The 23843-nt window shown below is 46.7% G+C and overlaps 5 protein-coding genes and 5 long non-coding RNA genes across 17 annotated transcripts; 2 read left to right on the top strand and 8 right to left on the bottom strand.

Moving 5' to 3' along the window:
* Positions 1–214: 214 nt before the first annotated feature.
* LOC136195122 (uncharacterized) lies at positions 215–2468 on the bottom strand. The gene is made up of 13 exons (XM_065984394.1): positions 2364–2468; positions 2028–2317; positions 1822–1949; positions 1733–1768; positions 1525–1674; positions 1387–1476; positions 1280–1333; positions 1186–1231; positions 1079–1132; positions 986–1030; positions 905–940; positions 766–850; positions 215–707 (listed from the first exon to the last, which is right to left on the bottom strand). The coding sequence occupies exons 5-13, from the start codon at positions 1587–1589 to the stop codon at positions 349–351; spliced, it is 834 nt and encodes a 277-aa protein (XP_065840466.1). The 5' UTR covers positions 1590–1674; positions 1733–1768; positions 1822–1949; positions 2028–2317; positions 2364–2468; the 3' UTR covers positions 215–348.
* A 577-nt stretch (positions 2469–3045) lies between these two features.
* Positions 3046–3400, bottom strand: LOC136195222 (uncharacterized). The gene is made up of 2 exons (XR_010671835.1): positions 3340–3400; positions 3046–3294 (listed from the first exon to the last, which is right to left on the bottom strand). It is a non-coding gene; the product is annotated as an uncharacterized lncRNA (long non-coding RNA).
* Positions 3401–4257: 857 nt separating this feature from the next.
* LOC136195185 (uncharacterized) lies at positions 4258–5370 on the top strand. 2 transcript variants are annotated; one of them, XR_010671826.1, is made up of 4 exons: positions 4258–4436; positions 4534–4609; positions 4922–4983; positions 5035–5370. It is a non-coding gene; the product is annotated as an uncharacterized lncRNA (long non-coding RNA). The 2 variants fall into 2 exon arrangements; XR_010671825.1 differs by having other exon boundaries at positions 4258–4609.
* A 7-nt stretch (positions 5371–5377) lies between these two features.
* Positions 5378–7288, bottom strand: LOC136195214 (uncharacterized). Its single transcript, XR_010671833.1, has 3 exons — positions 7150–7288; positions 5905–6879; positions 5378–5848 (listed from the first exon to the last, which is right to left on the bottom strand). It is a non-coding gene; the product is annotated as an uncharacterized lncRNA (long non-coding RNA).
* An 88-nt stretch (positions 7289–7376) lies between these two features.
* LOC136195165 (uncharacterized) lies at positions 7377–11269 on the top strand. Of its 6 annotated transcripts, none has more exons than XR_010671824.1 (9): positions 7377–7469; positions 7522–7830; positions 7886–7992; positions 8049–8167; positions 8220–8260; positions 8306–8507; positions 8560–8923; positions 9041–10482; positions 10562–11269. It is a non-coding gene; the product is annotated as an uncharacterized lncRNA (long non-coding RNA). The 6 variants fall into 6 exon arrangements; XR_010671821.1 differs by having other exon boundaries at positions 8560–8812; positions 8866–10482; positions 10562–11267; XR_010671820.1 differs by having other exon boundaries at positions 7522–7642; positions 7710–7830; positions 8560–10482; positions 10562–11267.
* On the bottom strand, positions 8200–10121 carry LOC136195102 (uncharacterized). Its single transcript, XM_065984371.1, has 13 exons — positions 10100–10121; positions 9795–10004; positions 9704–9739; positions 9596–9649; positions 9498–9542; positions 9363–9452; positions 9257–9310; positions 9145–9198; positions 9027–9080; positions 8913–8975; positions 8826–8861; positions 8685–8778; positions 8200–8629 (listed from the first exon to the last, which is right to left on the bottom strand). Exons 2-13 carry the CDS (start codon positions 9894–9896, stop codon positions 8268–8270), a joined length of 1044 nt encoding a protein of 347 aa, XP_065840443.1. The 5' UTR covers positions 9897–10004; positions 10100–10121; the 3' UTR covers positions 8200–8267.
* Positions 10487–12749, bottom strand: LOC136195210 (uncharacterized). The gene is made up of 2 exons (XR_010671832.1): positions 12228–12749; positions 10487–12175 (listed from the first exon to the last, which is right to left on the bottom strand). It is a non-coding gene; the product is annotated as an uncharacterized lncRNA (long non-coding RNA).
* A 531-nt stretch (positions 12750–13280) lies between these two features.
* LOC136194698 (collagen alpha-2(IX) chain-like) lies at positions 13281–15187 on the bottom strand. The gene is made up of 12 exons (XM_065983940.1): positions 14862–15187; positions 14777–14812; positions 14674–14727; positions 14570–14617; positions 14437–14526; positions 14337–14390; positions 14229–14282; positions 14126–14179; positions 14015–14077; positions 13924–13959; positions 13777–13870; positions 13281–13722 (listed from the first exon to the last, which is right to left on the bottom strand). Exons 1-12 carry the CDS (start codon positions 14961–14963, stop codon positions 13358–13360), a joined length of 1050 nt encoding a protein of 349 aa, XP_065840012.1. The 5' UTR covers positions 14964–15187; the 3' UTR covers positions 13281–13357.
* A 3434-nt stretch (positions 15188–18621) lies between these two features.
* LOC136195084 (uncharacterized) lies at positions 18622–21478 on the bottom strand. 2 transcript variants are annotated; one of them, XM_065984358.1, is made up of 13 exons: positions 21105–21478; positions 20220–21056; positions 20135–20170; positions 20031–20084; positions 19930–19974; positions 19794–19883; positions 19694–19747; positions 19590–19643; positions 19487–19540; positions 19372–19434; positions 19281–19316; positions 19134–19227; positions 18622–19078 (listed from the first exon to the last, which is right to left on the bottom strand). In XM_065984358.1, the coding sequence occupies exons 2-13, from the start codon at positions 20319–20321 to the stop codon at positions 18714–18716; spliced, it is 1047 nt and encodes a 348-aa protein (XP_065840430.1). In that variant the 5' UTR covers positions 20322–21056; positions 21105–21478; the 3' UTR covers positions 18622–18713. The 2 variants fall into 2 exon arrangements, with proteins under 2 accessions (XP_065840430.1, XP_065840436.1); XM_065984364.1 differs by having other exon boundaries at positions 20220–20432; positions 20497–21478.
* A 187-nt stretch (positions 21479–21665) lies between these two features.
* On the bottom strand, positions 21666–23652 carry LOC136195100 (uncharacterized). The gene is made up of 13 exons (XM_065984370.1): positions 23593–23652; positions 23279–23494; positions 23193–23228; positions 23090–23143; positions 22989–23033; positions 22853–22942; positions 22753–22806; positions 22645–22698; positions 22542–22595; positions 22431–22493; positions 22340–22375; positions 22192–22285; positions 21666–22129 (listed from the first exon to the last, which is right to left on the bottom strand). Exons 2-13 carry the CDS (start codon positions 23378–23380, stop codon positions 21765–21767), a joined length of 1047 nt encoding a protein of 348 aa, XP_065840442.1. The 5' UTR covers positions 23381–23494; positions 23593–23652; the 3' UTR covers positions 21666–21764.
* Between the last annotated feature and the right edge of the window lie 191 nt (positions 23653–23843).

The following is a 23843-nucleotide window of genomic DNA, read 5'->3' on the forward strand; positions in this document are numbered from 1 at the left end:
ATATGTAGCTGTGCCACCGTCTTGCTTGCCGCATCTCCCGAAATTTCTCGCCGGTTTCTTGCTGTGTATTCTATAAGGCTTGAGGCTTAAAATGCTAATCAAGAGGAGCCTAAAGTTTTAGCAATGTCAAAGAATTCCGACTGATGAAATTAATTTGCTTCAAATGCTAGTACATCATCCTTAGATTGCGCGAGGGAGTGTACTATATAGACAGTGCTGCTCTCAATTTCTTCATTTCTACGCTACTTCTCAAGCAAGTGTTACAATGAGTACAATACAAGTGTCTGGCGAGGCTTCATTTGTTTCATCAGTCCTTGGCAGCACATGACCGTTTTGTTGTTTGAAAAGTTAGTTTACTTTCCACGCGCCGAAGAAAGAATGATCATAGATAAAAGCGTATCGCACCTGCCCAGAAACTTCCGTCCTAACAGACAGCCGATTGCCCTTTTTCACGTTCCAAAGCAGCCCAACATAGTCACATTGTCTGCCAGAGTCGTCGCGAAAATAGACTGAAAGACCAATACGACGCGAATCAACATAAATGGCGGGAGCCTCAGTATTCGTTGATGATACATCAGTGTACAAATTGAAGTAAATAAAATAGATTCCAGATTCGGGAACGGTGATGTAACCATCGCTATACGTCATTCCGCCTTGGAGAACGGAATCTGACGTGCTAGTTGACCAGTGAGTCAATACCGCCTTGCCTGAAACACAGAAAGACTTAATCGCCTAGTACTTTAATTAAATGATTGTATTTGTTACCGTTGGAATAGGTTTTCCAGTTTGAACCGTCACCAACAATGTGTGCAATGGGTTTAGATGTTGTATTCAGGAGATCTGATACAATCTACCGATAAAGGAGCTAGAAAACGAGACTCATATTTCTTCTCACTTCATGTACCTCTTCTTTCAATCTTGTCAGAATATCTTCATCTATCTAGATAATAGAGTAACTTTAAGTAAAAGAGTAAGAAGAGTTTACATCAAGTCCCCGCTCTCCTTTGGGACCAGCTAATCCTTGCACTCCCTAATTAATTATTTTAAAGAATGTCTTCAATCTTATTAATAAACACACCTGCTCTCCTTTAGGTCCTTTTGGTCCTGCTTGTCCTATGTGACCCGGTGGGCCCTAAATTTACATTTCAAAACAACGTAGCGCAAAGGGCGCATTTGGCGTATTACAGGAATTCCGTCAATTCCCCCTTGGCCCTGTGGGTCCAATGTCTCCCTAATTGATGTACTTGGTATACAGGAAGAAAGGGGAAAAGTAATGTACTTTAACTCCCTGTATGCCTTTTTGACCTTTCGGGCCCTGTATGCCTGTTTCACCCTGCAATTAGGTGAAATCAACTTTAGAACGAGGTAGAGGACAGCATGATGTACTTGTATTCCGGCATTTCCACGAGGTCCCTGTGGTCCAGTTGCACCTTGTTTACCTTGAGAACCAGGAGGTCCAACAACGCCAGCGGGACCCTACTCAAAATTAACGCTGATGTGATAGGAGAAACGAACGTATTCAACCTGTTTTCTAGGAAGGCCTTGAGATCCTTTAGCACCTTGGTCACCCTATATGCATGCACATCCATATATAACGTTCACTTATGATCGACTTCATGCTTTGTCTCCGTTTTTTCCAGCGCTTCCTTGCTCTCCTTTGTCTCCTTCATGACCCTACAGTGTGAGTGCATTTGAAAGAGTCGAGAGAAGAGGTACAGGCTATTGTACGTACCCTCATGCCGGACGAACCTGGGTAACCTGGAAGCCCCTGTTACGATATCTGTAATAAAAAATTGTCATCATGGCGCTATGAAACCGTACTCTGTCTCCTTTCTGGCACTCGGGGACGCTTTGACATGAAAGCAAGACGAGGCAGAGAAAGATGAGGACGAATGATCTCCAGTGCATTTCTTCTTGATTCAACTGACTTCAAGTAATGATGCCCAGCGCTTTTAAAGCAGAGTGTATGACAGCATCACCGTATTTTAGTGAAACAATAATACTCGGCAGGAGAGAAGGATCCTTACCCAATAGGGTGAAGCTCGAGCAATCCGTAGAGCTGTCAAAGTTTACTCTACCCGGTATAGAAAGTTTACTTTGCTCTATATGGCAGCATGCGTTACGTAGAGGGCGGTGAACCGTGTTCTAATCACTTCTATTGAAACAACTCAACTATGTGAGTCTTTATGTGTCCAGAAGATACTGATGTATTCGAAAAGTGCATTTGGTGGTCCATTGATCACTTCGTGCAATCTCTCTCGGTCTCTTCTTCAACGCGAGCTTCTGACAAGAGTCTTCAAGTTCCCTTTTCCGTAACCTATTCCGGAATTAGCATGCTGCCAGTGTATACACGCACCGCGAACCGGAAAAAGCCTGCTCAGTGCTGGAATATGTAAAGACGATTGAGTTCCACGTCACATTCTGTGCAAGGAAACAAGGAAGAAGAGCCGGCCCTGGGAAGAAGAGAAGTGGACAGCGCACGCTAAACTAACCGAGAGAGAAAAAGAACTCGCTCCGAAACCAGGGCCCAAGCGGTCGCTCCTCTCCACGGGTATCGCAGGCTGACGGCGTTCACTTCTGCTGGGTCTTGGCTCGGCGTTTCTGGCCTCTTTGCGCGCTCTCTTTTTAGCTGTACCTTTTTGTGGACTCTGGCAGCTTAGCACTCAACGCAGACGAAAGAAAAGTCGCCTCTTCGTTCGTTGAATGCATCAGAGAGGCTTCGCAGCGCGCGTCTCGGCTCGCTTTTTCGAGATCTCAGCGGAGCACCACTTCTCTTTTTCCCTGCATCTACAACTCTTCCTTTAGGTGGATTTCGTTTTCGCTGATTTTCCGAACGACTTCTGTTTGATTTTCGAAGCCTCTTTTAGGTCTGAGAACGAAATCGCGAGCCGCTATTTCAGGTACGAGCGTGTTTCATTGAGGAATCGCTTGAAACCGGGGTTTCACGCTTACCTCTGCCGTCCATGTTGATCAATCCGATCAGAAAACCGTCCATTATGTGGCAGGCTAAGCAAGAATCAAATCTGGAGGAATACACGTACACGATCCAGTTGCAGCACATTTTATTTCGTACACACACACACACACACACACACACACACACACACACAGCGATTTTACAGTACTTGCACTCATGCAGAAATCCAACGTGTCCACGATCCTTCGATCCTGCTGTCTTTTCGTCGTCCACATCTTCCTCGGGCCTTCTGTTGTCGTCAATCGTTTTTCTTCGGCTGTCTTCGTCTCTTCGTCGATCGTTCTCTCTTCTCTCTTCGTTTTCCTTCAGTGCGCGACCTAAAAGTCAACTATTAGTCACTGTCAAATTATCGTTGTACGTACCTTTTGATTTGCGTCCGTATTAGCGTTACCCGAGCTACACCACGGGGAGGTTCGGACGCTTCGTAGCTCAAGGCAGCCACCGCAAAGCAATGGCCACCAGTTCCAAAAAGTGTCGGGCGAGTTTTAGCCTCATAGGCCCCCTCACTCAGTATCCGCCTGGACGAGTAGTCGGCCCCTAATGCCGAGTCCCCCGGCGCGTCGATACCTGACCACATTGGTAAGCCGAAGCTAAGAACCAGGGCTTCGGAGGTGGAGAGCGGCTGACTACCGTTTGTAGGAGTCGACAGGAAAGACGTGCAATGCCCGAAATCGAAGTCTCCTGAGCCAGATCATCCGCAATCTAATCGTGCCAGTTGGTGAGATAAGTGCCGGCAACCAGACCGCTTGCGACACCCCCTCCGAGCCGTACCCACTCTGCTTAACGCAGGTCGTGCTCGTTTGGCAACAATAAGACGTATAAGCGATCTTTCTGCTCAGTGCGTGAACCGAGGCCGAAGCCCCCCATCGCCCTGCTTAGAGGCTCCGGCACGGGATTAATCCGTGGGCCACGCTGATCCAACGATCCAGACTGCCTTTTGCCGATCTCCCGAGCCAGTCCGTCAAGGATGAGACGCAGATTGCTCCACGCCGCACCCACCCTAGGCCGCAACTGAAGAAGAATCGGTGTGCACTTCGCTTTTGTACCGCGTAGCTCCGCCCAGCGCGCCCATTGGTCCGTTGGGGTCACGTTGGGCTCATCTAGCACTCTGGTTGGTTCCTTCGAATAGGTGCGATTTTTCAATGACGGTTGGACTGTTGATTGCGTCATGATCATGGTCTATTCTTGGCACTGAATGATGCAAGATTTCTCGCTTCAAGTTCAAGATGGCGTACGATCGCCTTTCTTTTTCTTCGTCTTCTTCTTCACAGTTTCGTCTTACGTTTCGCTGCACATTATCGTTGATCGGCTATTTCGCGGACTTGTCGAACAGCCCGGACATGACGAACCAACACGTGATCCAAGCAGAACGGGGCGTAGACGGCATAGACGAAGAAAACGACCGATTTCGGCACGGACGACGGCGCGGAAGCCAACAACGATGCAAATCGCGGCGTCGGTAAGCGTATGGGCGATTGTGTGCCCGTTTTTCGCGATGAAAAAGGCGATCCGTCCACCCGGACGTCGCCGATCACTTTCGCTTGTTTTTCTTGCAGTGATTACACCCACAAAGCGCTTCTCGATCGATAACTCAGGCTTGAGTTCGAAGAAACCGTGAAAATACTAAAACAGGTACGCTTTGGGGCCCCCGAATCAATTAGCGCATTTTCTTTGCGAATTTTGACTCGCACGAACGGTTTGACCGCGTGGGGTTGTTATACTAGCGTATTAGAGTCGGTCTAGCGCGTTTCGTTGGAAATCCGCGAGGTCAAGATTTTTAGCATCCCTGAACTATAATAGCACACGGTTTTCGGTCAGTTGGGTCGCCTCTCCGATTTTCGATATTTCCTTATGAAACGGTGGGGATCGGTTGCATGTTTGACTCTGCGGTACCAAATTGACCTCACGCCTTCAATTTTTGGCTAATAATTGGGTATTTTGTAGTTGGTTGATATTACCACATGGATTTGTTTCCCGCCTTCACAACGTTTGCTCAGCCGTTTAAGGTAACGAAGATAATACGTTTTCATTAGAGTCTAATTTGACTTTAATTTCAGTTGTCTTCTCTCCCCGACGCGTCGATGAATCTGACGAAACAGATGGAGAAAGAAGAGGATGTAGACGAAAACATCACCCTGGGGACTTGGGTTAAAGTCTCCCTCCTTGTGGGCTGGAGGTGAATATGCACCACCCTCCCTGGCAGCCGGAGGCTAATCCGCTGACCTCCTGTGGACTTGGGCAAAGTCCACTGTTGGGACTGCAGTCTCAGTCCCACCGCTTGGCCAGGAGGTCAAGCGGCAGCGCAGGACGACGTCGGGAGAAAGAGAAGAAAGAAGACACGGAAGAACTTTGAATTTTAGTTTTTATTAATTTGAATAAAAAATTAATATAAATTTGGCTTTCATAAACGACGCGCGAGTGGGGCACCGTGCGCTTGTTTCTGCGCTGGAGAGTGCGGTCGCGTGGGACTCGCGCGGCGTGAGGGGGGATCGCGCGCGCTCGCGCATCAGTGCTGGGCGACGCGAGTTGAGCGCGCTAGTGTGGGCCCCGCACGCGCTCACGGAAACGCGAATGGAGCGACGCGTGGGATTCGCGGATCACAGCGGTGACAGAGGACGCGCGCGCATGGACCCCGCACGCGCTCACGGAAACGCGAATGGAGCGACGCTTGGGATTCGCGGATCACAGCGGTGACAGAAGACGCGCGCGCATGGACGAGTCCTAGGCTAACTGATCAACTCCTGTCTCCATCACCTGGAGATCAGGAGAAAAGAAGCATGCAACTATTTATCATCATGCACTATATAAAACGTACACAAAAAAGTTCTATTTTCTCTTTTTCTTTACACATGACATCTTCCTTTATTTCACCTGCAGCAAGATTGTGTCAGTCGGACAAAAAAATGTCTGAAAGCGCTTATCTTTACTTTTCCAAATTGATGTTTACTGCAGATGAATTCTTATTAGAATCGCACTCTAAAAAGAAAAAAAATTAATAAATTAATAAATAAAAACCTGCAAAAAAGCCAAAAATAGAATTTGAAAATAAACCTGTAAAAAAACCGGTTAAAAAATTAAAAACCTGTAAAAAATAAAACCTGTAGAAAAAATAAAAACCTGTGAAAAAACCTGTGAATAAAATAAAAACCTACTAAACTACAATGTACCCTGAAAAAGAAAAAATCCATTGACCTAAAATATGAAAATAAAACCTGTAGAAAACATAAAACCTGTGGAAAAAAACCTGTGACTAAAAAACCTACTAAACTACCCTGAAAAAGAAAAAAGCAGGCAACATGATAAAAACCTAGATTACCTTAAAAATCCATTGACCTAAAATATGCCTATATTCTAATCACCCTAGATTACCTGAAAATCCATTGAAAAATGGTCTAAAGCACGTGGCGGCTGCTAGCTAAGCACGAGAGGGAGAAGGAGCTACAAGCCTACTACACAAACCGCCCTACCCTACTAGCAGCCGCCGACTAAAACCTTAGTGCAAAGGGAGTGGACCCATGCAAACTAACGTAGTCGCTGTAGTGATGCAAACCGAGCACGCAAGAAAGCTGCCATTACATTACGCCTAAGTGTTGTCCCGCTACACTCCCTGCAACGTACACAATTGGGCTTCATGCGCTGCAACGACCACCAGCCCTCACTCGCGAACCCCAACCCGCCCTCGATTAGACTTTTGGAAATCCGACCTAATGGTTAGACTGTTGGAAATTTTTCGATGCCCACGAGCGCGGGCAGTGGCATCGCAGGCACTCCGCGCCGTGTGCGTCACAGAAAGCCCCGCCCCTTGAGTGCACGCCTACACCACAGGGGGCCCAATGGCTGCGGTGCGAACCTGTTCGTCGCGCTGGCCTCGTGGCATTCTACTTCTCTCTTTCGACGCCAAACTAGAGAAAAAGAAGAAGGCAATGAAATGAAACGAAATGCTGGTGCACGCGATGAGGGATCGCCTAAAGGCGAGTGGATTACGCGCGTCGTCACGTCCGTGTCACGTCGCCGCGCGTAGCGAAAAACGTCGCTGGAAAGTAGAAACAGCCGCGCGCTGATCGCTTCGACGCTGATCGGCTCTACGCCGCTTTACGCGGCGAGACTGACCCAACAAGACGGACGCAACGCGCGCGCGGACGAAGCTAGCCGAACGGGAAACGTACGCTTACCAATTGGTGCCTCGGTGCCGACAAATCGGAGCTGCATGCTCTCGCAGAGCATCGTTGGGATGACCGTGCGGCGAGCTGCCAGAGCTGGGGCTTTCGTGACGTTCCGTCTGTGTGTGCACCGGAGACAAAGAGACACTTTTTCGAACTAACCCGGACACTGACACCTCGGCGACCAATGAGATGGGAGCGTGTGCTCACGTGAAATCCAGCAGATTAAATAGTGTTCATATCACGTGTGTTAGATTTACTCTGTGTTCACTGGCTTTTTTCGAACGCGAGAAAAGTTTCTTCGTCGAAACAACCGTCGTAGCAAGTTCAGCGTATGAGACTGGTTGCATTTAGAAAGGTTTTGGGGAATCGGGGCTCCATTAGGGAAACACCGTCGTTTCGAAGGATAACTTCATTCGATCCGCTCTAATGCGACTCAGGTGAGTACGAACAAAGACTGTAAAGCAGTGTGACAAGTGAGAGTAAAGCAGAACGCTTCGTCACGGTAGGTATTGACGTTCTGCCCTTCGCTGTCCTTCGCACCTAAGGAAGGCCTCAATCCACTCTCTTAGCTCAGTCCACAGAACAGCATACTACTACAGCGAAACCTGAAATGACGCGCAAGCGTCGATTCCAGCATGGAATCCATGGGTTCGTGGTCATGGAAACACGTTTCCTGCGAGTCGATTTGTGGTGGGAGTTAGCTCGTCGTCAACCAGTTTCTGATTTCTAAACTAGTTTTTTCTAGCTAGTTCTTCTGACCGAAATTTTGAATGAAAACTGGAGTCAGTGGGTAACAGGAAGGTTCAGAAAAAAAGACGTGAAAGTAGAAGAGTTCATAAAAGAGCCTAAGAAGTGAGTAAATCAACTGGCGTGGCGTTTTCTGAATAAAATTGCATTGCTAACGTTAGATTTGTGACGAGCATAACTGCAGAAGTGTCGAAGCTTCGAGTCTATCGGGCTAAAAGTCACTGGATGGACTAAACTCTAGTAGTTCTACCCTTCGAAGGTAACGCCAATTGCCACCAAGGTAACGACGTTCTGTCAGAGTCTAAGATGGGCACATGCAACATTTTATTTAGGTACCAGCACGTACGAAAAGAAGACAAAAGTCTGTTTTGAGGTTTGAGTTAGTTTACTTTCCATGCGCCAAAACAAGATTGTATAGGGCCAAAATGGTATCGCAGACTTCCACCACGTGCCCTTACAGACAATTCACTGCCCTTTTTCACATTCCAAAGTATTCCAACATAATGAGATTTACTGCGAATGTGGTCGTTGTAATAGCCTGAAAGGCCAATACGAAGCGAATCAACATAAATGCTAGGCCATTGATAATTTTCTGATGTTACACCAGTGAGCAAATTGAAGTAAATGAAATAGATCCCAGATTCAGGCACGGTGATATAGCCATTGCTGTAGGTCATTCCGCCTTGGAGAGCGATTGGATAGGAACCTGACGTGCTAGTTGACCAGTGAGTAATTACCTGATCTGACAGGCAAAGGGAATTTAATTGCCCAGTACTTTTATCGATTGTTTTTGTTACCAGAAGAATAGGTTTGCCAGGAACTACCATCCCCAACAAGGTATGCAATCGGTTTCAATATTTTTCCCAGCGAAGACTTGAGATCTGTTACAATCTACATATGGGAATAATCTAAGCCATATATTCTTGTCAGTTCCATACCTGTTCTTTCAACCGTTTCAGAATCTCTTCATCTATCTAGATAATGGAGTAGCTAGAAGAAATCAAGACGCAGTCAGAGTCATTTACGTCAGGTCCAGGTATTCCTTGAATTCCCCGCTCTCCTTTGTGACCAGTTAATCCCAGCTCTCCCTATTCAATTATTTAAACGATGTTGTTAATCTGATGAATTAATAAACGTGCCTTATCTCCTTTAGGTCCTTTTGGTCCTGCTTGTCCTGTGTGACCCGGTGGACCCTACATTTGCATCGTAAATGGCAAGGTAAGAAGGTAAGGGCACAGTCCGCTTTGGACGTATTACAGGAATTCCGTCAATTCCCCCTCTTCCTCTTGGCCCTGTGGGTCCATTTTCTCCCTAGGGAGAATTGATGTATTTATTACGTATGCAGTATAGAAGGTGAACAGCGGTGCACTTTGATTCCTTGTATTCCTTTCTGTCCTTTTGGGCCCTGTATGCCTGTTTCACCCTGCAATTAATTAATAAGTTTAAGATTAGGATATAGCACGCAAACTCTGTACTTGTATTCCTGTGTTTCCACGAGGTCCCTGTGGTCCAGTTGCACCTTGTCTGCCTTGAGAACCAGGAGGTCCAACAACACCAGCGGGACCCTACTCAAATTTAACGCTGATTTTGCAATATAACGTGTGTACAACCTTTTTTCCAGGAAGGCCTTGAGATCCTTTAGCACCTTGATCACCCTATGTAGTAGTATATTGTGCATAACTTTCACTTATGAAGAGCTTGTACATACTTTGTCTCCGTTTCTTCCTGCGCTTCCTTGCGTTCCTTTGTCTCCTTTATGACCCTAGACGGGAAAGTTTCACAAAATTGAGAGGAGAGGTACATTTAGAGTATGTACCCTTGTGCCTGTCAATCCCGGGTGACCCGGAAGTCCCTGGCGGTGCGATATATTAGACAAGTTGTCATCATAGTTTTGTGTGAAGGCGTACTCTGTCTCCTTTCTGGAGAGGGCAGTTGGGACTGCTCTCCTCGTTTTGACAGGAGAGCGGAACGAAGCAAAGAAAGATAAGGACAATGGAGCTCCAGTGCATTCTTTGATTACTTTTCGGTGTTTCAACTGACTTTGAGTAGAGATGCAGAGCTCTTTTATAGCGGTGACCATGACATCACCGCTTGTCTGTAGGCCCTTTTATGGTATTCTGAATAGAACAATGAAGATCAACAAGGGATGAACCGTACCATATTAGGTAACGCTCGTACAACGCGTAGGCGCTCCCGACGCTGTTTATTTCACCGTATATGGTCGCATCTGTTCGCGGAGAGTGGTGAACGGTGTCCTCGTTTATTTGCTCAGAACGGGCTCACGTGCATTCACGTGTGCAAAAGAGTGTGCACCAAGTAAGAATGCCAACGTAGAGGCTGAATTTCAGACCGCAGCAGAATCAAAGACAAAGAGAAGTAGATGTAGACCAAGCTAAGTGAAGGCACATCTACAAACGTGTTATTCAATCGTCGTGCTTGCCCAGCAGCTTCCAAAGGCGGAATCGTCAGATCCAAACTTCAATGGAAAAGGAAGAATCGCGCACACTATCTTGGACGAACGAAGAACAAAGGGTGAGAAGTTCGCCAATTTGAAGAGCTTGCAGTTTCCAAAACGAAACCTAGACGACTAACGAGGTAATGATATTTCCCACAGAATTATAATCAATGAGAATAGTACACTGTGTTTTAAACGTTCTTTATTTTAATTAATCAGGTGCTGTTGAACCATGTCATTTTTGAATGCGTGCTGTTTTTGGGGAGCTCTCAGCTCATCGGCGAGTTTGCCGCGTTGCTCGATTTCCTCAGCTCTGTGTTCACCTTGGGGCCCTGCAATGATATCTGCTCTTTTATCACCATTATAAGCGTTGACCAATTGGAACTGAGCGACTCCACCATTATGTTTCCACGAGCTTTCATCTCTGCGTAAGAACGATGCTCTTTCCCCGTCTGGGATGAACTGCAAGTAGCGACGACTACTGAAGACGCCGCTTTTCCATTGAATCATTAGCCCGGTGGCTAGCCAATCGTCGAGTGCCTTTGGCTGATTTGTACAGGGATGACATAGGGAGAACTGACAGCCGGACGTCTCGTCGAGATGCGTCAATACCTCTGCTCAATATGCACAGGTAAAATCTCTGGTCATCGATCTCGAATGCAAGTAGAAACAAAGCACCTGGAGTCGTCAGCAAATCGATTTCGCCTTGCCAAGGAAAACGCCGTCGCCGCGGAAGCGTTTCGATATAAACTGGCGTTGCCTTTTCTTTCTCGCCGGTCGTCCCGAGTTTCCCTGCGGCATCCGCAGTGACAAACCTCGCGCCAGCTTTGAGATAGAAGGGTCGGCTAATAGGAGCGCGTTGGAGCTCATCATCAATGAATTCCTGCGATGCAATTCGCATGAACTTGGCCCAGTCGGAATTTCTGATGAGCGCGGCGATGGGCAAGACGCGCAAACACACGACGACTTCCTCTCTGCGTTAGATCGTCTGATGGCGCTTCAATCGCGCGTCCTTGTTGTCGTGGCCGTCCACGTTGCCTTGTGTTATGATGCTCGGATGAAGCAAGACGTTAGTGCGTTTGGTGTAAGTCTTTTTCAATTTTTTTTCGCGCTTTGCCTAATTCTGAGGCGACCTTAAACATTTCAATTGTAGTTGAAAAGCTGGCGTTCTTTACGGTGGCGCTCGTCTATAATGTCGTCGTTTCTTCGCGATAAACTTTTCCGCCCATGTCGATGCTGGCGACGAAGTGGGTCACGCCCCCGAGAGGACCCTCGATCGCTTGCCGACAGGCGAGTAGTTTCTTATCATTCTCGGTTTCGACGTTTTCCTTTGGAATCTGCTCGTACTTTTTCACAATGCAATCCTCAACGAATGTTTTAGTAGCGTCGACGAGTCCGTCTCTGTTGTGCGGGTGAAGCCGGAACGCGTACGTTCGATTCCGAATCTGTTGACCGACGGCCAACCACGTTCGGCTATCCACCGTCGATTTCTCGTACGAGCATCCGCACTCCAAGGCGATGGCTTTCAAAAGAGGCGCGGTCAGCGTCAAGCTCAGCTTCCGCGTCAGTTCCGCTTTGGACGAAACCAAGAAAGACAGCTCCGAGTATCCCGTTCCTAACCGGGTTTCCTCGACGCGCGGCTCTGAATCGCCCTTCGCGTCGTCGACGAGAACGGGACGCGCGACGACTTGCATGAGCCTTTTCGGTTCAGTGGCTTTGATGCCTCGACCGAGACCCCAGCACGCCAGTTGGCTTTCGCTGACATGAAGGGAAGGGTTCACTTCTTCGGGATGCACCAACTTTTACATGTCGACTTCAAATGCCAGTTGGATACTGTCAGAAGCCGATGCCTTTATATATAATCACTTTTTGCTGGTTAGACTACCTGTTTCAGGAAGACTATGCTTGCAAGCGTCGGCTGTTAATTGCCAGTTGGATAATCTGTTGACTCGATTTCCGGCTTGTTCCTGTTTTATCCGGCCTAATCCCTGCCCTTTCCCGGGATGCGTGCTAGGCCAAACTATGCTTGGAAACCGTTGGTTCGGACATCTCGATGTCATAGAGCGTCATTTCAGCATATGATTTCAGGCATTGAATTGCTGCTTGTCTAAATGAGTCGTGAGAGTTTGTTGGACCGATTGAAGGATTTGAGAGCCGTCGCCCTGGCTAAAGAAGAGCCTTAGTTAGTCGCCGAGACTAAACAAGATCCTCAGTCAGTAGTGGCGTTCTGTGATTGCACCGATTGCACCACATCAACCAGGGCAACTAGCCTCGTCCCCAGGCCCTTCACCAGCTAGCGCGCTTGGGGCGCACTCACTGGTGGAAGGGCCTGGTAACATTGGTCTGCGTCAGAGGGTCACGCGACACCCCACTTGCCCCGTGACCTCTGTAGCCCTAATTAAATCAGTACGCAAAATCGCTTCAGCGCGTAAGGAAACGTCTTCCAACACTAGTTCCGAGGTAAAATCGCGTTCGCGGGGCTGTACGGTAGAGCGAACAGTTGCGAACAGTTTCCTTACGCGCTGAAGCGATTTTGCGTACCGTTACGTACTGATTTAATTAGGGCTACAGAGGTCACGGGGCAAGTGGGGTGTCGCGTGACCCTCTCACGCAGACCAATGTTACCAGGCCCTTCCACCAGTGAGTGCGCCCCAAGCGCGCTAGCTGGTGAAGGGCCTGGGGACGAGGCTACAGGGCAACAGCAACGGAAAAGACTCAGTGCCCGGATCAGCTGGAAAATGGCGATCGCTCCGCAAGAACTTCTCACAACGCGAAGTCAGCGAGGAGCCTGGCGTAATGGAATTGTATTGCGAACGTTATAATTGTGGAGCACAAGCGTCGAAGCGTCGAAGATCAGTGTCTTTCAGGCCAACTGGTTTTGCACCGTGAAGGCAACATCAATGGGCGCCAAGATGACGACGACATTGTGTCAGAGAGTTTAAAATCGGCACATGCAACATTTTATTGAGACAGCAGCACGAAAAGAAGACAGAAGTCTGTTTTATGGGTGGAGTTTTAGTTTACTTTCCATGCGCCAAAACAAGAATAGTCGGGACCAAAAAGGTATTGCCCATTTCCACCTCTCGCCCTTACAGACAATTGACTGCCCTTTCTCACGTTCCAAAGCATTCCAAGATAGTGAGATTTGTCGTAAGTATTTTCATAATAATAGATTGAAAAGCCAACACGAACTGAATCAACAAAAATGGCAGGATGCAGATATGTTGATGATGATGATGACTCAGTGAACAAATTGAAGTAAATAAAATAGATTCCAGATTCAGGCACGGTGATGTAACCATTGCTATACGTCATTCCGCCTTGGAGAACGGATGGACGGGAACCTGACGTGCTAGTTGACCAGTGAGTAATTACCTGGTCTGACAAAAATTGATATAATTGCCTTGAAATTTTAAAACGATTGTATTTGTTACCATGGGAATATGTGTGCCGCCTATTAGAGCCACCAACAAGGTATGCAATAGGTTTCAATATTTTTCCAAGTAAAGACTTGAGATCTGTCACAATCTACATATCGATGAGCTAGAAGGAGCCACATGTCCTGTCAGTGCATATATTACCTGTTCTTTCAACCGCTTCAGAATATCTTCATCTATCTAGATAATTGAGTAACTGTAGAAGATCAAGAAGAGTTCATTTAAAGTCGTTTACGTCAGGTCCTGGTATTCCTTGAAGTCCCTGCTCTCCTTTGTGACCAGTTAATCCTCGCTCTCCCTATTTAATTATTTTAAACAATGTCTATAATCTTATTCTTAAACGCGCCTGGCCTCCTTTAGGTCCTTCTGGTCCTGCTTGTCCTGTGTGACCAGGTGGACCCTACATTTAGATGGCAATGTAAGTGCAAAGCAGGCGTTTCACGTTTTACAGGAATTCCGTCAATGCCTCCTCTTCCTCTTGGTCCTGTTGGTCCTATTTCTCCCTAATTCAGTAATTATTCATAGCGTATTTATGAAAAAGGCGAACAGTTATGTACTTTGATTCCCTGTATTCCTTTCTGTCCTTTTGGGCCTTGTATGCCTGTTTCACCCTGAAATTAAGTTTAATCTACCTGAAAATACAACACAACAAGATACTTGTATTCCAGTATTTCCACGAGGTCCCTGTGGTCCAGTTACACCTGGTTTACCTTGAGGACCAGGAGGTCCAACAACACCAGCGGGACCCTACTCAAATTTAACGCCGATGGTAGGGTAAAGAAGCGTATGCAACCTGTTTCCCAGGAAGGCCTTGCGTTCCTTTAGCACCTTGATCACCCTATGAAATAATGTGTAGTGTATAATGTTCATTTATGAAAGAGCACTTGTACATACTTTCTCTCCGTTTCTACCTGCGTCTCCTTGCGTTCCTTTGTCTCCTTTATGACCCTAGACGCAGGTGTTTCAGAATTGAGAGATGAGAGGTTCATCTATGTACTCTAATGCCTGGCGATCTCGTGTGACCAGCAAGTCCCTGGTACGATATATTAGACAAGTTGTCAACATTGGTCCGGAAAGTGTACTCTGTCTCCTTTCTGGAGAGGACAGTTAGAACTGCTTTCCTCGTTTTGACATGAGAGCGGAACGAGGCAAAGAAAGGTCAAGACGATTGAGCTCGAGTACATTATTCCTTCGATTACTCCTTCAATGTTTCAACTGACTTTGATTAGCGGTGCAGAGCACATTTATAGCGGTGTGCATGGCGTCATTGTCTGTGTTTTAGATCCTTTTATGGTATTCTGGGCGAAACAATGTAGATCAACAAGGCAACATGAATGATACCAAATTAGGTAAAGCCCGCACAACGCTTAGGAGCTCTCGACGCTGTTTATTTCACCGTATATGGTCGCATGTGCTCGCAGAGAGTTGTGAACGGTGTCCTCGTCCATTTCAAATGCTCAGAACAAGCTCACGTGCATTCACGTGTGCAGAAGAGTGTGCACTAAGTAAAGTAGATGCCGAACATCGGACTGCAACAGAATTAAAGGCAAAGAGAAGTAGATGTAGACCAAGCTAAGTGAAAGCACATCTACAAACGCTTTATTCAATCGTCGTGCTTGCCCAGGCTCGCAGCAACTCAGATCCAAACGTTAAAGGAAAGGAAGAATCGCGCACACAATCTTGGACGAACGAAGGACAAAGTGTCGCAGAGTTTGCAGTTTCCGAAACGAAACCTAGGCGACTAACGAGGTAATGATATTCCCCACAGAATTATAAACAATGAGAATAGTACACTGTGTTTGAAACGTTCTCTATTTTGATCAGGTCCTTTTGAAGCATTTCATTTTTGAATGCGTGCTGCTTTCGAGGGTCTCTCAGCTCATCTAGAGACCCAAGTTTGCCGCGTTGCTCGATTTCAGGCAGTTCATTTTGAAGCAAATCCTTGATAGGTCTCCAGTGTTCATCTTGGGGCCCTGCAATGACATCTGCTTTTTCATCACCGTTATAAGCGTTGACCAATTGGAACTGAGCGACTCCACCATTATGTTTCCACGAGCTTTCATCTCTGTGTAAGAACGATGCTCTTTCCTCGCTTGGGATCCCGCTTGGGATCAACTGCAAGTAGCGACGACTACTGAAGATGCCATTGAATCATTAGCCCGGTGGCTAGCCAATCGTCGAGTGCCTTCAACTGATTTGTACAGGGATGACATAGGGAGAACTGACTGCCGGACGTCTCGTCGAGATGTGTCAACACCTTTGCTTGATATTTGTCTCTCGACGACGTGCACAGGTAAAATCTCTTGTCATCGATCTCGAATGCAAGTAGAAACAAAGCACCTGGAGTCGTCAGCACATCAATTATGCCTTGCCAAGGAAAACGCCATCGCCGCGGAAGTGTTTCGATGTAAACTGGCGTTGCCTTTTCTTTCTCGCCGGTTGTCCCTAGTTTCCCTGCTGCGGCATACATTTTGCCCACTTTGAGATAGAAGGGTTGGGTGATGGGAGCACTTTGGAGCTCGTCGCGGATGAAATTGCGCGATGCTCTTCGCATCGAATCGGCCCAAAAGGGATCTTTGACGAGCGAGGCGATGGGCAAGACGCGCAAATACTCGACGATTTCTTTCTTGCGATCGATCGTCTGATCGCGCTCCAACCGTTCTTTATCCAAATTTCTTATGACTTCCGGATGAAGCAAGACGCGAGTGCGTTTGGTGCAAGTCGTTTTAGAATTTTCTTGTGCTTTGCCGAATGCTGAGGCGGCCTTAAAAATTTCAACTGTAGTTCCAATGCTGGCGTCCTTTACAGTGGTGGTCGTTGACGATGATATCGTAATTTCGCGATAATTTTTCCGCCCATGTCGATACTGGCGACGAAGTGGGTCACGCCCCCGAGACGACGCTCGATCGCCCATCGACAGGCGGCTCTACTGTCGCCAGGTGAACTTTTCAATTCAGGCCACTTGACGTCACGGCCTTCCTTTTCATTAGGCATCTCCTTGTCGCGCTCTTTCAGAATGCAATTGTACTCTTTACGTATGCAATCCTCAACGAACGTCAGTCGAACGGCTTTTTCTTCAGCGTCAAAGTTGTCGTGCGGCCGGAACGCGTACGTTCAATTACGAATCTGTTCGCCGACGGCCATCCACGTCTCGCTATTCACCATCGATTTCTCGTACGAACTTCCGCACTCGAAGGCGACAGCTTTCGAAAGAGGCGCTTTCAGCGACGAGCTCAGTTTTCGCGTTAGTTCCGCTTTGGAGGAAACCAAGAAAGTCACCTCTGAGAATCCCGTTCCAATCCGGGTTTCCTCGACGCGCGGCTCTGAATCGTTCGTCGCCTCGTTGACGGGAACGGGACGCGCGACGACTTGCATAAGCCTTTTTGGTTCGGTGGCTTTGATGCCTCGACCGAGTCCCCAACACGCCAATTGGCTTTCACTGACACGGAAGCCGACGTTTTCCGCAAACCCTGACATGGTCGACTTCGAATGCCAATTGGATACTGTCAGAAGCCGATCCCTTTATATAACCAGACTTTATGCTGGTTAATTAGACTACCTGTTTCAGTCAGACTATGCTTGCAAGCGTCAGTTGGATAATCTAATTCAGTTGCAGTGGCGTAGCCAGGATTAAGCGGAGGTAGGTGCTGAAGTTCGCGCGCGGAGCGCGCGAAAATTTTTGAACCACGCCCCTTTTCTATTTGGCTATTTAAGGCCTCTAACGAAAAACAGTGCGTAGGCCCAAAGTAACACAACAGAGATAGTAACTTCGGATTGTGTACAAAGCTTTCTGGAACGAGTACATATGTAGGCATATTACATAGCATAACTGGCACATAACATTTGAGCTTAATTATTAACGCTCATCGAAGGAACGCAGTAAATGAGCACGTTGGGTTTGTCTTCGCTCGCAGCACGCAAACCCAACTGCGAGCTGAAAACGTGTCACTTGATCATGCACCCGAGGGGGCCATGCAGGGAAGGGTAGCTCTGTGCCACCTTTACTCGACAGGTTAATCGCTCTTTTGATATATACATGTAATCAGAACACCTAAAATCTGTGGTGTACAGGCATAGCCACCAGGTGCCCTATTCCCATTTTTACAGAAAGGACATATTTCCGGGCAGATTAAGGTGTGCTTAGGCAATGTGATTCCCATAATGCACATGCTGTAGGCACTAACAGAGATCGGACACCGTGCTAAGGGTGTTTGGGGATCACATGATGGCTAACAACGGGCCATCATTATCTAGTTTAATTATTTTCAGCAAACTTGAGGAGGGTGCTCGAGCACCCAAAGCACCCCCCTGGCTACGCCACTGAGTTGACTCAATTTCCTGCCTGTTCCTGTTTTATCCAGCCTAGATCCACTCCAGGCGGCCCTTTCCTGGGATGCGTGCTAGGCCAAACTATGCTTGGTAACCGCCGGTTTCTGAAATCTCCATGTTATAAGAGCGTCATTTCAGGCATTGAATTGCTGCTTGTCTAAAGGGTGAGTCTAGGTACACCGGTTGAAGGATTTGAGAGCCGTCGCCCTGGCTAAAGAAGAGCCTTAGTTAGTCGCCGAGACTAAACAAGAGCCTCAGTCAGTAGTGGCGTTCTGTTATTACACCACATCAACAGCAACCAGCAACGGAAAAAGATTCAGTGCCCGGATCAGTTGAAAATGGCCGCAAGAACTTCTCAACGCGAAGTCAGCGGGGAGCTTAGCGTAATGGAATTGTATTGCGAACGTTAGAATTGTGGAGCACAAGCGTCGAAGAGTCGAAGACCAGTTTCTATCAGGCAAACTGGTTTTGCACCGCGAAGGCAACATCGATGGGCGCAAAGATGGCGACGACATTGTATCAGGGAGTTTAAGATCGGCACATGCAACATTTTATTGAGACACCAGCACGAAAAGAAGACAGAAGTCTGTTTTGTGAGCGGAGTTTTAGTTTACTTTCCATGCGCCAAAACAAGAATGGTCAGAATAAAAGGCGTGTCGCCCATTTCCACCTCCCGCCCTTACAGACAATTGACTGCCCTTTCTCACGTTCCAAAGCTTTCCAAGGTAGTGAGATTTGACGTAAGTATTTTCATAATAATGGATTGAAAAGCCAATACGAACTGAATCAACAAAAATGGCAGGATGCTGATTTCCCGATGATGATGATACACCAGTGTACAAATTGAAGTAAATAAAATAGATTCCAGATTCAGGCACGGTGATGTAACCATTGCTATACGTCATTCCGCCTTGGAGAACGGATGGACGGGAACCTGACGTGCTAGTTGACCAGTGAGTAAGTACTTGGCCTGACAGAAAAAGGAACATATTGCTTTTAAATTTTGAAAAGATTGTTTTAGCTACCCGAAGAGTAGGATTGCCAGCTACTTCCGTCACCAACAAGGTATGCAATAGGTTTCAATATTGTACCAAGTGAAGACTTGAGATCTGTTACAATCTACATATCGATAAGCTCGAAGGAGCCACATGTCCTGTCAGTGCATATATTACCTGTTCTTTCAACCGCTTCAGAATATCTTCATCTATCTAGATAATTGAGTAACCGTAGAAGATCACGAAGTGTTCATTTAAAGTCGTTTACGTCAGGTCCTGCTACTCCTTGAAGTCCCCGCTCTCCTTTGTGACCAGTTAATCCTCGCTCTCCCTATTTAATTATTTTAAAAAGTTTCTCTAATATTATTTTTAATTAAACGCGCCTTGTCTCCTTTAGGTCCTTCTGGTCCTACTTGTCCCGTGTGACCAGGTGGACCCTACATTTAGATCGCAATGTAAGTGCAAAGCGGGCGTTTGACGTATTACAGGAACTCCGTCAATGCCTCCTCTTCCTCTTGGTCCTGTGGGTCCTATTTCTCCCTAATTAATTATTCATAGCGTATAAATGAAAAAGGCAAACAGTTATGTACTTTGATTCCCTGTATTCCTTTCTGTCCTTTTGGGCCCTGTATGCCTGTTTCACCCTGAAATTAAGTTTAATCTACCTGAAAATACAACACAACAAGATACTTGTATTCCAGTATTTCCACGAGGTCCCTGTGGTCCAGTTGCACCTTGTTTACCTTGAGAACCAGGAGGTCCAACAACACCAGTGGGACCCTACTCAAATTTAACGCCGATGGTAGGGTAAAGAAGCGTATGCAACCTGTTTCCCAGGAAGGCCTTGCGATCCTTTAGCACCTTGATCACCCTATGAAATAATGTGTAGTGTATAACGTTCATATATGAAAGAGCACTTGTACATACTTTGTCTCCGTTTCTACCTGCACCTCCTTGCGTTCCTTTGTCTCCTTTATGACCCTAGACGCAGGTGTTTCAAAATTGAGAGAGGAGAGGGTGCATGTATTTACCCTAATGCCTGGCGATCCCGGGTGACCAGCAAGTCCCTAGTACGATATATTAGACAAGTTGTCATCTTTGGTCCCGAAAGTGTACTCTGTCTCCTTTCTGGAGAGGACAGTTAGAACTGCTTTCCTCGTTTTGACATGAGAGCGGAACGAAGCAAAGAAAGATCAAGACGATTGAGCTCCAGTGCATTATTCCTTTGACTACTCCTTTGTTTCAACTGGCTTTGAGTAGAGGTGCAGAGCTCATTTATAGCGATGTGCATGACGTCATTGCCTGTGTTTTAGATCCTTTTATGGTATTCTGAGCGAAACAATGAAGATCAACAAGGCAACATGAATGATACCAAATTAGGTAACGCTCGTACAACGCGTAGGAGCTCTCGACGATGTTCATTTCACCGTATATGGTCGCATGTGTTCGCAGAGAATGGCGAACGATATCATTGTCCATTTCCTCAGAAGGAGCTCACGTGCATTCACGTGTGCAGAAGGTACAGTGTACGTGTGTACAAAGCTGAATGATCGCAGCGAAATCAAGAGCAAAAAGATGCAGACAAATCTATGTGATGAGCCTATCATTCCCGTTCAGCGACGAGCTCAGTTTTCGCGTCAGTTCCGCTTTGGAGGAAACCAAGAAAGTCACTTCCGAGAATCCCGTCCCCACCCGAGTTTCCTCGACGCACGGCTCCGAGCCGCCGTTCGCCGTCGTCTCGTCGACGGGAACGGGACGCGCGACGACTTGCACGAGCCTTTTCGGTTCAGTGGCTTTGATGCCTCAACCGAGACCCCAGCACGCCAGTTGGCTTTCGCTGACATGAAGGCAAGGGTTCACTTCTTCAGGATGCTTGACTTCGGGAAGCTTGACTTCGGGAAGCTTGACTTCTTCGGGAAGTGACATATGTCGACCTCGAATGCCAGTTGGATACTGTCAGAAGCCGATGCCTTTATAATCACGTTTTGCTGGTTAGACTACCTGTTCCAGGCAGACTATGCTTGCAAGCGTCGGCTGTTGCCAGTTGGATAATCTGTTGACTCGATTTCCTGCTTGTTCCTGTTTTATCCGGCCTAATCCAGGCCCTTTCCCGGGATGCGTGCTAGGCCAAACTATGCTTGGAAACCGTTGATTCGGACATCTCGATGTCATAGAGCGTCATTTCAGCATATGATTTCAGGCATTGAATTGCTGCTTGTCTAAATGAGTCGTGAGAGTTTGGTGGACCGATTGAAGGATTTGAGAGCCATCGCCCTGGCTAAAGAAGAGCCTTAGTTAGTCGCCGGGACTAAACAAGATCCTCAGTCAGTCGTGGCGTTCTGTTATTGCACCACATCATCCAGGGCAACAGCAACAAAAAAGATTCAGTGCCCGGATCAGCTGGAAATGGCGATCGCTCCGCAAGAACTTCTCAACGCGAAGTCAGCGAGGAGCCTGGCGTAATGGAACGTTGGAGCACAAGCGTCGAAGCGTCGAAGATCAGTTTCTTTCAGGCCAACTGGTTTTGCACCGCGAAGGCAACATCAATGGGCGCCAAGATGACGACGACATTGTGTCAGAGAGTTTAAAATCGGCACATGCAACATTTTATTGAGACAGCAGCACGAAAAGAAGACAGAAGTCTGTTTTATGGGTGGAGTTTTAGTTTACTTTCCATGCGCCAAAACAAGAATGCTCAGGACCAAAATGGTGTCGCCCATTTGCACCTTGCGCCCTTACAGACAATTGACTGCCCTTTCTCACGTTCCAAAGCATTCCAAGATAGTGAGATTTGTCGGCAGTATTTTCATAATAATACCTTGAATAGCCAATATGAACTGAATCAACATAAATGGCAGGAGATTGATATCTTGATGACGATGATACATCAGTGTACAAATTGAAGTATATAAAATAGATTCCAGATTCAGGCACGGTGATGTAACCATTGCTGTACGTCATTCCGCCTTCGAGAACGGATGGACGGGAACCTGATCTGCTAGCAGACCAGTGAGTAATTACCTGGCCTGATAGAAAAAGGGAAAGGGACATAATTGCTTTTAAATTTTGAAAAGACTGTATTTGCTACCATTGGAATATGTGTGCCAGCTACCAGAACCACCAACAAGGTATGCAATAGGTTTCAATATTGTACTAAGTGAAGACTTGAGATCTGTCACAATCTACATATCGATGAGATCGAAGGAGCCACATGTTCTTGTCAGTGCATACATTACCTGTTCTTTCAACCGCTTCAGAATATCTTCATCTATCTAAATAATTGAGTAACTGTAGAAGATCAAGAAGAGTTCATTTAAAGTCGTTTACGTCAGGTCCTGCTATTCCTTGAAGTCCTTGCTCTCCTTTGTGACCAGTTAATCCTCGCTCTCCCTATTTAATTACTTTAAACAATGTCTATAATCTTATTCTGAAACGCGCCTTGTCTCCTTTAGGTCCTTCTGGTCCTGCTTGTCCTGTGTGACCAGGTGGACCCTACATTTACATGGCAATGTAAGTGCAAAGCGGGCGTTTGACTTTTTACAGGAATTCCGTCAATGCCTCCTCTTCCTCTTGGTCCTGTTGGTCCTATTTCTCCCTAATTCAGTAATTATTCATAGCGTATGAATGAAAAAGGCGAACAGTGATGTACTTTGATTCCCTGTATTCCTTTCTGTCCTTTTGGGCCCTGTATGCCTGTTTCACCCTGAAATTAAGTGTAATCTACCTGAAAATACAACACAACAAGATACTTGTATTCCAGTATTTCCACGAGGTCCCTGTGGTCCAGTTGAACCTTGTTTACCTTGAGAACCAGGAGGTCCAACAACACCAGCGGGACCCTACTCAAATTTAACGCCGATGGTAGGGTAAAGAAGCGTATGCAACCTGTTTCCCAGGAAGGCCTTGCGATCCTTTAGCACCTTGATCACCCTATGAAATAATGTGTAGTGTGTAATGTTCATTTATGAAAGAGCACTTGTACATACTTTGTCTCCGTTTCTACCTGCGTCTCCTTGCGTTCCTTTGTCTCCTTTATGACCCTAGACGCAGGTGTTTCAGAATTGAGAGAAGAGAGGTTGATCTATGTACTCTAATGCCTGGCGATCCCGTGTGACCAGCAAGTCCCTTGGTACGATATATTAGACAAGTTGTCAACATCGGTCCCGAAAGTGTACTCTGTCTCCTTTCTGGAGAGGACAGTTAGAACTGCTTTCCTCGTTTTGACATGAGAGCGGAACGAGGCAAAGAAAGATCAAGACGATTGAGCTCGAGTACATTATTCCTTCGATTACTCCTTCACTGTTTCAACTGACTTTGAGTAGAGGTGCAGAGCACATTTATAGCGGTCTGCATGACGTCATTGTCTGTGTTTTAGATCCTTTTATGGTATTCTGAGCGAAACAATGAAGATCAACAAGGCAACATGAATGATACCAAATTAGGTAAAGCCCGTACAACGCGTAGGAGCTTTCGACGCTGTTTATTTCACCGTATATGGTCGCATGTGTTGCAGAGAGTTGTGAACGGTGTCCTCGTCCATTTCAAGTTCTCAGAACAAGCTCACGTGCATTCACGTGTGCAGAAGAGTGTGCACTAAGTAAAGTAGATGCCGAATATCAGACTGCAACAGAATTAAGGGCAAAGAGAAGTAGATGTAGACCAAGCTAAGTGAAAGCACATCTACAAACGCTTTATTCAATCGTCGTGCTTGCCCAGGCTCGCAGCAGCTCAGATCCAAAC

This window comes from Oscarella lobularis, chromosome 1 (genome assembly GCF_947507565.1).
Source record: "Oscarella lobularis chromosome 1, ooOscLobu1.1, whole genome shotgun sequence".
NCBI lineage: Eukaryota > Metazoa > Porifera > Homoscleromorpha > Homosclerophorida > Oscarellidae > Oscarella > Oscarella lobularis.

Coding starts and splice junctions, on each gene's coding strand:
- LOC136195122 (XM_065984394.1), bottom strand. CDS start 1,589: ATGGATGTGCATGCATATAGGGTGACCAAGGTGCTAAAGGATCTCAAG. Junction 1,334..1,386: donor GTGGAAATGCCGGAATACAA/GTACATCATGCT, acceptor ACCTAATTGCAG/GGTGAAACAGGCATACAGGG. Junction 1,133..1,185: donor GGGGAATTGACGGAATTCCT/GTAATACGCCAA, acceptor ATGTAAATTTAG/GGCCCACCGGGTCACATAGG.
- LOC136195102 (XM_065984371.1), bottom strand. CDS start 9,896: ATGCACTGGAGCTCCATTGTCCTTATCTTTCTTTGCTTCGTTCCGCTC. Junction 8,862..8,912: donor AAGGAATACCTGGACCTGAC/GTAAATGACTCT, acceptor TCCATTATCTAG/ATAGATGAAGAGATTCTGAA. Junction 8,779..8,825: donor TGAAACGGTTGAAAGAACAG/GTATGGAACTGA, acceptor TCCCATATGTAG/ATTGTAACAGATCTCAAGTC.
- LOC136194698 (XM_065983940.1), bottom strand. CDS start 14,963: ATGTACTCGAGCTCAATCGTCTTGACCTTTCTTTGCCTCGTTCCGCTC. Junction 14,391..14,436: donor GTGGAAATACTGGAATACAA/GTATCTTGTTGT, acceptor ACTTAATTTCAG/GGTGAAACAGGCATACAAGG. Junction 13,723..13,776: donor GCGGCACACATATTCCCATG/GTAACAAATACA, acceptor AATTTTTGTCAG/ACCAGGTAATTACTCACTGG.
- LOC136195084 (XM_065984358.1), bottom strand. CDS start 20,321: ATGCACTGGAGCTCAATCGTCTTGATCTTTCTTTGCTTCGTTCCGCTC. Junction 19,644..19,693: donor AAGGAATACAGGGAATCAAA/GTACATAACTGT, acceptor ATAATTAATTAG/GGAGAAATAGGACCCACAGG. Junction 19,435..19,486: donor AAGGACCTAAAGGAGACAAG/GCGCGTTTAATT, acceptor ATAATTAAATAG/GGAGAGCGAGGATTAACTGG.
- LOC136195100 (XM_065984370.1), bottom strand. CDS start 23,380: ATGTACTCGAGCTCAATCGTCTTGATCTTTCTTTGCCTCGTTCCGCTC. Junction 22,596..22,644: donor GAGGCATTGACGGAATTCCT/GTAAAAAGTCAA, acceptor ATGTAAATGTAG/GGTCCACCTGGTCACACAGG. Junction 22,494..22,541: donor AAGGACCTAAAGGAGACAAG/GCGCGTTTCAGA, acceptor GTAATTAAATAG/GGAGAGCGAGGATTAACTGG.